General features: G+C 39.9%; 2 protein-coding genes across 3 annotated transcripts in view; both read right to left on the reverse strand.

Moving 5' to 3' along the window:
• Positions 1-904, reverse strand: part of rp9 (RP9 pre-mRNA splicing factor) — an 8,796-nt gene extending 7,892 nt beyond the window's left edge. The window contains exons 1-2 of the mRNA XM_008331976.3: positions 726-904; positions 518-554 (exon numbers count right to left, since the gene is read on the reverse strand). Coding sequence (XP_008330198.1) covers positions 518-554; positions 726-871 — 183 coding nt within the window. The 5' untranslated portion in view covers positions 872-904. The remainder of the gene's footprint in view (positions 1-517; positions 555-725) is intronic.
• rmp24 (ribonuclease MRP subunit p24) overlaps positions 182-11,223 on the reverse strand; it is a 17,374-nt gene continuing 6,332 nt past the window's right edge. The window contains exons 1-3 of one of the 2 annotated variants that reach the window (XM_025065308.1): positions 3,613-4,006; positions 2,722-2,915; positions 182-2,451 (exon numbers count right to left, since the gene is read on the reverse strand). In XM_025065308.1, the coding sequence (XP_024921076.1) occupies positions 2,289-2,451; positions 2,722-2,915; positions 3,613-3,951 (696 nt within the window). In that variant the 5' untranslated portion in view covers positions 3,952-4,006 and the 3' untranslated portion in view covers positions 182-2,288. Of the gene's footprint in view, positions 2,452-2,721; positions 2,916-3,612; positions 4,007-11,223 lie in introns of those variants that run through there. The other variant, XM_008331975.3, reaches the window with a different exon arrangement.

Below are 11,223 nucleotides of genomic sequence, written 5' to 3' on the forward strand. Positions count from 1 at the left end.
GCAATGACAGACATGAACAGGTATAACATCAGGTCATGGCCATCCTTTAAAATATTATGTCCAAATACTGTTGGATTTACAATGCAAATGCATATTTTATATTGGTTTATTTAAATGAAAACAAAAGTCAGACAAATGTGTGCAGGAGAAGTTGCGTGCATCCCTGAAAACCTGAAACTAATGGAATTTCCGAGACTTTAATAAAAATGAGACATGAATGAAACAAGATGTTCTTCATCATTAAAATACATCCCCAGTACGGCAAGTTGGCAAAAGACATCGACAATTACAAACCCAGATGCACCAGACACAATGATGGTTGTAAAGGACAGCATGTTCTGGTCCAGCACAGGCAATTTTAACAACTTTTTCCTTTTCAATGATGCCGATTTGACAGTATTTATGGCACAGCTTGATAATATTTAATATAATATCTCGGCAGCAACTGTGAGCTGCCAGAAAGGTGTGGTATGTATTTTCCTTTCCATATAAATTGACTTATTGTTAGAGACAACATGTTTACCTTGATGTATCCAGGTGGAGGTTTTTCATAGCTAAAAGAAACGAAAATAAAAGCAAACATAATTAACAGTGTAGATATAAACACTGTAAACAAAGCGGCAGCGGCAAATTAGCCAAATAATTAAATAAATTAGAGCGAAGGAAGACACATTTATTTTTTCTATATTATAAAGTTGTCGTTGTTGTTAATTAATGTTACTTACAATGTCTCTACGTGTTTAAGTTTCTGGACATCTTGGCTGAGTTTTTTCGTTTGTTTTTCCAGTTTCTCTAAGTCCTGTTTAGAAGTCTTGTGTTTCTTGTGCTCTCGTCTCTCCTCCTTCTCTCTAGTTCGCTTTCTGCCGGACATTTTTTCTGATTAAATGTTAAGCAGAGCAACTTCAAAATAATAAAAAACAGCGAAATGCGTGGTTAATTAGCAGCAAACGCACACAGCTACGTTGCTAATGCCATGTTGCTCAGGGTGCTAGCATAACATAGTCGTAGAACTGCTGTACTTCCTGTGTAGTTCAGTTGTTATGTTAATGGACAGCGACTTCTGCAGGACGAAGGTGGTATTACAAACATTCACCGTCTACTGCGGATGTTGTTTTTCTTTTCACTTGAGCCCAGAAACTGCAGTAATATCACTGACTACTGTGATATTTACAGACACAATTAACTGGAAAACAAATGCAGCTGAAGTGCATAACTTATATAAATGGCAAATGGAAAATTTAAAGCAACCTGTTATGTACAAAGTTCCCCAAAAGCCCAAATTAAAATTAACATAACACAATGAACACAAACACTGGTGCTTAAGTTAAAACAAAAAACAAAAAAAAAACCCTAAACCCTATAAATGTGAGGTATCTCAGGATACAAACATTGTACACACACTACACTGAACATCCAGTGAACAACAAGTACAAAATACAGTAGTAAATCTTACAGAGCTTTCCAAGTTCTTGCTCTTTATGAAATTAATAAAGAAAATGTTCAAAAAATATCCAAAGACAGTAAAAAGCACAAGAAAATATTTGTTTTAAGCCTTAAGTGTGTAAGTTTAGGCTAATTTGCCTATTGAATATAAAATAAACAACAACTTGTGAGTCCCTTTCAACAACACTTAAAAATAGCATTGGTTACTGTCACAGCTTCAACATCACGTTTGCGTATTAGAAAAAAATAAAACAACTGATTTATAACATCTTGTTAAGAACATTTGTAGTTCTGTCAAAATATAGACCCGTCCGTAACGAAGTGTAAAAAATAAGTAAACATAGTCTAATACAAAAGTTCTTATCTCAAGTTGTAATACAAATACAATCCATAAAAAGTGTAAATTGACTGTATTTTTAGCAATCAAATACCAAAATTATAAATGGTATATAAATCACTTTTTAATTCCACAAACTACCACGGAAATTTAAGTGTTTTTTGTGGCGTTTCCTAAATACTGAGTGTAATATCCTCAGTAGAAGAGGCTCCGAGAGGCACGTGCTGCATTAGCCAAAAAACAAAAACCAAAACAGCGCTCTCCTCTGACAGGCACGGCAAAGGATGAAACAACTCTGACTAACAGTCAAAATAACCAGACCAGACCAGTGCTCCCAGTTCCTGCTTTCAGGATTCCAGGAGCGACATTCCGCACAGTCCAGCAATAGCCGTGTTGGTGGGCAAACTGTAACCCATCCCACGCAGGCTGAGCAACCAAAGACACTTTCCTCAGCTCTACCTTTGGTACAAATAAGATACGAAATGGGGGGTCACAACATTGGAATTATTCAAAGTGAGGATAAAAAGTCTTTTAAGCCGCCTTTCTTGTTGCCCTTGGTGTCCTCCTTCATGAGGATCTTGCTGAGACGCTGGACGACCCAGTTTTTAGGTTTAGATGCAGACTTGGTGGAAGATGATCCGGAGCCTGGAGTGTTAGAAGAGGACGATGACCTGGAGAGAGAGAGGGGCGAGGGAGGTAGAAAATAAAGCATCTTGGCATTTTGTTGATTGGTGGAAAAGTTTTAAAACATGCAGCGTCAATGAATATTTGATCTGGAGAGAGTGAGTGGCAGCACGTACCACCCGTACTGTACAGTTAGCTGCAGCTGGACAAATAGTAATGTATACATCCACAGGCAGACATGCCCCACATTTCTTTCCTGCGACGACAAGAACCATCTCCTCAGGAGATATTAATACCAGCGATCTTGTATAACTTACCGAGGTGTGTGAACAGGTGTCTTGTCTTTGGCGGGAGTCTTGGGTGTGGACATGTTGGGTCTGCTGGTGGACGGAGGAGTCTTGTGTTTGCCACCACTCCGTGGAGTGCTGTGGGTCTTGGCCAGAGCAGCTATAAAATCCCTGTCCATTCCTCTGTGTCTGGATGTCTTGTTGCAGGCGTGACAGGTCGCCATCTGGAACACAAAGCATAAGAGAACATTAACATTGAGTGACCAGAATTCTTGACTCATTGGATCGGCCGTCATCATTTTCCATTTTACACACTTAGACTTGCGAGTCATGACCACGCGCTCAGAAGACATGAGACTCAAGAATCTCACAAACTCTTGGCAGGACATGAATCAGTTTAGAGCAGAGACTGTTCAGACGTAGCTGAGTGTTTGCAAGATTAGGGCCTATGAAAGAGTGAAGAATGGCTGTTGCCATGCAGTTGCACCTATTTAGACTATGGACGCCGACAGGACGGGAGTGCATTTTGACTTGCTGACTCTGTCCAACCTCTGACTCACATTTTCACAATACTCTCTGATGTATGGAAAAAATACAGGCATATAAATATATAAAACATTTATATGCCTTTGCCTAATAAAAGTAATGACACATTACTTTTATTAGGGAGTAGTAGTAATACAGGAATTTAAAGTCAGTGCACACACTGCTATCCTTATGACATACCAACAATAAAAATACATTTTAAAGTGGAGTTTTACAATTTTTTACAGTGGAATATAATTTTTACCAAATATTACAGCCACCAGTGACACAAGCCGCCTAGATTGCACAAGGCTCAAACAGACCACCAGTGCAGAGGTCAGCAGGTCTGACCCGAGCTGCTGACAGCATCCAATGCTGCAAGAATTGAAAACTTACCGACACGAACGTTGCCATTTCAGATTCCGACAGGTGTGGACTGCAGAGAGCTGGAGAGTTGGGTTTCGATGCAGAAGCAGCAGCGACAGCAGTAGAAGGACCAAATGCCTCGGCGCGTCTGTGGCTGTGGTCGTGTGTCAAGTGTTTACTACATGAGCCCAGACATCCAGCTTTATACAGACTGAGCCCACCAGCTGACCCACCCATCTTTACATAGGGGTGTGGCTGTAATGAGGACTGACCAATGCACTGACGAACTGGGGGGAGTTCAACTAATCTGTGGGACGGTCCGTACTTACTTGTTCTCAACAGTGACGTGTGAGAGCATGCTGGACTCATCCGGAAACATTGTCATTTGTAAACACAGCAAACAAAAACAAGTCTGATTTAATCCAAACAAATAAACTTGAATTAAAAAAGAATATTTAAATACTTCATATACTGTTCTGTGTCCAAAAACACAAGTCTGTTTTCCTAATGTGAAGATCTTTTTTTTTTTATTTTATTTTCTGTAAAAGCTTTATGTAAACAGTAAATATCTAATACGTAGAGAACAGATCATGTCATGAACAATGGATGAGGTCAGTCCAGGACATTAATGGGTTAAACATAGTTTACTACACATGTTTAATATGGTGAAACTGAATTAATAATAATAAGGAATACAATTTTTGGTTTCAAGGTTTGCACTCCTCTTAACAAGGTATGCTGAGCCCTGTATATTCAGTACGATCAGATAATAATTCCATGATTGTTTTTTCCAGCAGGCAACACTTCAACAGATTCCTTAAACACATGGTTATAAAACACCTATTAATATTCCTGAATGAGCCTTGTTGTCCTCAGCTTAGTGCTGAGCTCTGGGGCAAAAATATGAATATATTATGAAGACTTTGCACATGATTAACACTGAGGCTATTCAGCGTTAACTTCTTCTCTATCAAACGTAACAGCCTACAGATAAATGATGGCGGTGCATACTGAGAAAACTGGAGGTCATAGGTCGACATGTATGGAATGATATGAACTGTACATGATTTTAATTGAGTTCAGGTTTAACAGTAAATTCGTAATGTGTTCAGATTGTTTCACTTCTCTCTATGGAGTGTTAATGAGGCAATACATGTGTACTACATTTGAAAAATTCAATTAGCAAAAGAACATTAAAAAGCATACAAAGATCTACCCCCTTTGGAAATGTAGGGGTTAGAATGCTCAGGAGAAATAGAAAAAAAACTAAAGTCAAATTGGATAATTTCCCACAGTACATCAGATGATCTCTGATGGCACAGCGGCTGAGAATCATTGTCCTAGACAATATAGAGATAAATCCTACTTTAGTTAGTGGGGTAAACATTTGTTATAGTGACAAATATACACCTGTTACTGTATCAGGGCATGTAGAGAAGGTGACCTGCTGAAGTAAACAGATCAATATGGACAGAAAATGTGATTTAGGAGACTTTGAATGTGTCATGGTTGTTGGTGTGAGCCAGAGTATTTTTGAATACTGCTGAGCTACACAGTTTTCTAGCACAAACATATTTTTGGTTTAAGAAAATGATTTTGGGTAACAAGAAAAAAAATCCAGTATGAAAGGCATCCCTAACTGGGTAAACTGCTAGTTACCATCGTAGTACACACACCACTGAATGTGTAACACATCAAGTCTGAAGGTGATGATCTTGTGATGTTCACCATATTTCTTCTCAGCGATAATTACAGCGCGTGGGTTTTACTTCACTGTTTTTCAGCACAACCTCTCCATCACTTCCTTCAGCCATCTCCTGTTACAACTTCCTGCTGTTGATCATTCTATAATCCAATTAAATCTGCGCAGCACGTTGCTGTCGAACTATCAAACAAAAATATTTGTTTTCCAGTTATTTACAGTGTCATAAACTCGGCTATAAAACACGCTCACTTGATATCATTGCAATTTAATAAAAGCTGAGTGAGGAGAAAAAACAAAACAAAACAAAACAGTGGCTGAGTGAGGGGTTGGACTGGAGAGTGGAACAAGCACGGATAAGACAGCTGGCTGCAGAAGGATGTTTACAGATAAAGAAGCCTCATGATCCTCATCCTCTTGTCCTCCAGTCACCATGAGTGGCCTCACTATCACCAGTTGGCCTGCACTCTGGCATCAATATGAGAGACTATAAAAAGATGCAATAACACGGTGAATGTGTCTGAGTGTGTGTGGATAAGCACTTCATGGGCTAACTTCACGAAAGATAAAAGTTAGCCTGCTGGTACCATTTACTCCTCAACAACACTTACGACACGGCAGCGATACGGTGAAGAAATGCCAGTGATCAAGATGGATCACGTGCACTGATTTGACTGCACTAATCCTGAGGTGTGTGTGGGGTATACACTGAGGGGTCGCACGTGGGCTAGTGCCACAGTGAGTGATTGAATTTCCTTGTCCAAGGCTGTTGATCCTAACAGCAGACAGACACAGTGATCTGCTGGGCTTCAACGGCGGTAACATGTCAGCGGTATGAGCGGTATGGAGCCGTATAAAATTTGAATTTTTACAAGATAGCTGACAATTAATCGTGATTAATCCTGATGAATCACCATTTCCAAAGATCACAAAAACTCTGCTCTCCAGAAAGACAGGCAGAGTTATGTTTCACATTAAATTTTGTGACTTTTTGTGATGAAGTTATTAATATGGAAGAATGTCAAGAAAAATATGCAAAACTGTGCATCTCAACAGTCGCTTGTAGAACATGTCAGGAGTTGTTTTAGAACATCAGATTCATTTTGACTACCTTACGTTGGAGAAATTAAAGGTCAGCTGCAAAAGTTGGGTTAAAAAAAAGTCTTTGAAAGAAGAAGAAGAAAGAGCAGGACATGTATGTGAAGGGCAGGTTGAAGTGTACTAACATTTGTATCTGTGCATGTGTTCCTGCACTGGCTGATCCACGACCTTTTGTCCTCCATCAATCCCAACAATGAAGATTTGTGCTCAGACTCGCTGCTGCATTTGCAGGTTTAACCTGAAATGTGAACTGACACAGGCAGCTGTTGTCACAGATGCATGTCACTTTTTATTACACACATATCTCACACGTGCATGGAGCGTCAACACCTGCTATTTCTGCCCTGAACCAATAAAATAGAAGACATGTATTCATAACGTAGCCTGGTAACAGGTAACGCAGCCGTATCTGAGCTTTAGACAACCTGATTTGATGAACAATAAAATCTATCCAATCACATTCCTGCACAAACTCAATGAACCAGGGCCAGCTTTACTACATCAAAGTTCCAGAGTTTAGACATGTTTGTAAAGGAAAGGACAGTACGAGTGGAGATTAGTAAATAAACAGGACATTTCCAGACAAACAGTCACAACAACACACACAGACCCACATCAATCAATTGCGCCCATGGCACCCTGTGTCTATAATTAGCTGCGGTGCCATAAATACCTCTCATCCTGTCTTTCTCTTTCTGGTTCCAGAGGTTGGCTTCAGCTGATTAGTTTGACCTTGGCAGTACGATACCACCCAGGAGGAGGAAGATGAGAAGAGTTACAAAGCCAGTGACCGAATTAGTCATCTAATGGGGGCCATGGAAATAAATATAAGCCCGACAGAAGTGAGAGTTAGAGTTTTCAAAATTCTTCTTTGCGTGCATGCTCTGCAAAGCATGAACATCTGCACGTACTCTGTGTCAAAGCCATTTGAGAACACGTCAATACGACACGATAAAGCTGAAAGCACAGCGGCAGATGGGAGGTAGATCAATACGAGGCAAGCAGACTAAACTTTCATCTAACCGTGGCCTTGGACTGTGACGGTGCTGCCACTGGCAGCCACTTAGTCACACAGTCTGGAGGTAGGGCGTCCAGTAAACACACAGACACCTGATCAGAATGTGGAGCAGCCCACAGCAGCCACCTTTAAAATGAAGCCTTATCTCCTTCCTCTGCCTCTGATGGTGACGGCACGGGTCACATTTTTTCCTACATTTCATGGACAGGTTTGCAACAATACAGATAAGCGCAAAGGCTGGAGGGAAAAAAAAAGATTCCGCCTCCGATGATTTATTTAACGGTCTTAAATGATCAGATCTGGCCATCAAGATTAAACTCCATAAAACCATTATCACTGGTTGTTTAGAACATTCCTAAGTCACTTTTATGAGATGTGTGAGGCCTCCACATAAAAAATTGTTTTACGAGTTTTTTCCACATGGATGATATCGTAAAAATGTCTGCAGATAGCGTAAGACCAAATTTTCCATGTACTGTGTCATCTGTGTGTCTGCAGATAGGGTAAGAACAAACACATTCTAAAATTTTCCATGTACTGTGTCATCTGTGAAAATTAAATTTAGCCGATCAGGCTGTTGTCAAGACAAAATCAGATTGTTAAAGGTCACTCTGTGCTACGAGGAGGAAAATGAAATGAAGTGGATAAATTCTGACTGTAATTAATTGCATATAACACGGCAAGGTGTTAGACCATGCTTTTTCCCTCTCAGCATACCCAAAATATTAATAAACGTGCTGTGGAACATGAACATGTCTTTTTTGGTAACACAGTTATATTCCTTTTTCCATTAACCACACATGTTAATATCATTTTTTATACCTTCAATATAACAAGACCATAACATTAAGCTAAAAATTAAGGAACCCAGACTCTGCTGAAGTTTGTCTGAGTTCATTTGGATTTAACAACAAAATGATCGGGGCTGTACTTAAAGAACAAGATACCAGACATTTACAGAGTTAAACCTGCATTTGTGCTCCATCTATCCATTTATGTTGCAGAGCACAGGTAGTGATATTTTGAGCATGTCTGAAGAAAGTAATGCTCTATCATTCAGCCACTTCAGTTCTGTTATGCATCAGCTGGAATGCATTTTTTTAATATGCAGGTCACAACTTGGCTTACATTTTCCTACCAACAATGCCAGCTGACCTTGAACAACATGTTAAGAGAGTGTAAAAAAAATACAAAGTCAGTTTAAGATAAAAAGATTAGACATGATAGAACATGTGTGGATTTGTGATGACCAATAATAAAGTGCAAATTATGCCGTTAACTCTGCAGAGGGAGGAAGAAAATTCTAGGCTCCAATGTGTTGCAAAACTTTGCTGCCCGTTTACTGTTAAATATACAGTGGGGACCGTGACATTCCAGAATAGACCTTTAATGGTGCCGAGGAAATGAAATGAACCGAGGCTAATTGAGAGATGACACGCTGTTATGGTGCAGCATCACGCTCTCTTTACAGTGTTTATTCTGCTTGTGAGCCGTGTTCCAAACATGACAGCAGGGTGCCCAAAATGCATCCCCGCCTCCTCGCCAAAGGGGGAGTGTGTCTTTGTGTGTGTGCGTATGAGTGGGTGAAATATAAATATGGATGCACCGTGAAGAGGTCTGTTACTGTGGATGTCACCTTCAAGGTTCCTTGAGGATATAAAGGTGCTAATGTGTTTGCCAACATGCCTTGAATACTTCAGAACACACTGGGCCAGATCCCTTTAGGTGACACACGTGAGCACGTGTTTACACATCTGTGCAAATCTACTGTGTATGTATAAAAAAACACCCAAGGCCATTGACCCTGATCCACATTCTGACCTGGCCTTTCTTTATCCCCAGCATTTGCCCCCCCACTCTTGTCATCATGCCACTCACTTCTCACCCATGAGGTGTCAAAATCCCCCAGATGGCGCTTTTCCTGTTCCATGGGAGCCAACTAGTAAAGCACCAACCAGATATCACTGTCTCCTCCACCCTGTCGTCTCCCCAAGAGGCACATTCTCCAGCGGCTTTACACCAGTCATAATAAATATGACAGAGGGATGTGGTGAAGAGGAGAAGAAGAATGGAACAATACAAATGAGTGTGAAGAAAAAAAAGACCACAGATGGAAGGAACAAAGAAAAATAGAGGAAAGGAGGAGAAGAGGTGGTCAGTGAGGACAAAAACAAATACATTTAAGAAGAGCTCATAGATGGCACTTCTGGGAAAACAATTATGTTTTCGCTTATCGTTTCCTGTGATTTTCCCTTTTCTTTCTGTGTCTCATTTCTTCAGAAAACAATTGTTGTCAGGGAATTATTTCTTTTTCTTCTCATTTAGTAAAAATGCCCCACTCTCCATCCAATAAATTTAATGAGGTGATTATACAGTATAGTTATCCAGAACATCTCAAAACAAAAGGCAAGACTAGATCCTTCTTTCCTGTAGTAAACAAGTCTGCTGGGAAACATAAATATATCCTCAAGGAGGAAGCAAGGAAGAATGAAGGAGGAGCAGAGTCCTCCGTCCTTCACTCCATTTTGGGTCGAAGCCTCTGGTTGGGCCGTATTCCAGCTTATTTCCAAAATGATGGCGAAATAACAGAAGACACAAACGGCCTAATTTATGGTACCTTCTATGCAACTTCGCAGAAGTGAGGGAAGCGTATCGTGCCCTGGCATCCTCCTCCCCACCCCCCAGGTCAGGGCTTACATCCATCAACAATGGAGGGCCATAAAGTGTGACAAAGCGTATGAATGTTGTATATTTTCCCATTAGAAACCAGAGTGTGATTACATCTGCTGCCCAGTTTCCATGCTTGTATATGGGCAGATTTGCCTAAGACTAATGAACAACTAAATTATGGACTGAAACGGCAAGGCCTTACACCAACAGATGCATGAGCCATAAACCCTGGGCTGGAAAAAAAATCATGGCCATCTGTGTCCACAAATACTCACAGTTTACTTCTTCCCATCAACAAAGATAGTACATAAGAAGTGTTTTTGATATTTTTTTCATAAACTCACTCTGTGACATTTAGTGAGAACAGTATTGAAAAAAACAAACTCCTCATGACCTCTGACACCTTCATGACACCTTCATGACACCTTCATTTACATATTGGTGAAAAAAATTGGGTCACGAAAAAAGGCCGGGAATCACTGCTTTAGTGTTTCGACTGGTAGAGAAAATATTTATATTTATATATATTATTATTTGCAGATTTCAGTTTTTAATTAATTGGTAGTTTTTGTAATCTGAATGTACCCATAAATCTAAGGGACTGAATAAAAAAGATCACTCTGTGCTGAGAGTAAATGATAAAGTATTTTAATTATTTTAATTTATTTCTATGTTTATGCCTGCAATAATACATAATCTTTAGAAGCAATTAACGAACGCAATTAATAGAAACATGCCAAACGTTTTTCCTCCTTTTTTTCTCTGACTGAAAATAATTTTATTTTGTAAATAAACAAGCTGCAGTTTATACAAGAGCTGGAGGCAGCCCAATATTTACAGGAGATTGTTTCCCTGCAGTGAAATCCCAGCCTGACTAAAGGATGTTTTGCTGCAGAACTGGAACAAACTGGTATTGAAACTGCATTACCCAGTCCTGGACCCACCTAATGTAACCCCACTCTCCAGTTTTGGATTGCTGCTTGAGAGACACTTGATCACAAATACGATCCCTTATTTTTCCAAGGAGGAAATCTGTTTACGTTAAGCTCTTTAAATTTAGCTTCTGTCCTCGGGCCTCATCTCCTGGCAGAGTTGCTGGGATGAATTCGGCAGCGTGGAGCCAGGCAGGCAATGAAAGGAAAGTGGATAA

Source organism: Cynoglossus semilaevis, chromosome 18, assembly GCF_000523025.1.
Source record: "Cynoglossus semilaevis isolate Cse_v1.0 chromosome 18, Cse_v1.0, whole genome shotgun sequence".
NCBI lineage: Eukaryota > Metazoa > Chordata > Actinopteri > Pleuronectiformes > Cynoglossidae > Cynoglossus > Cynoglossus semilaevis.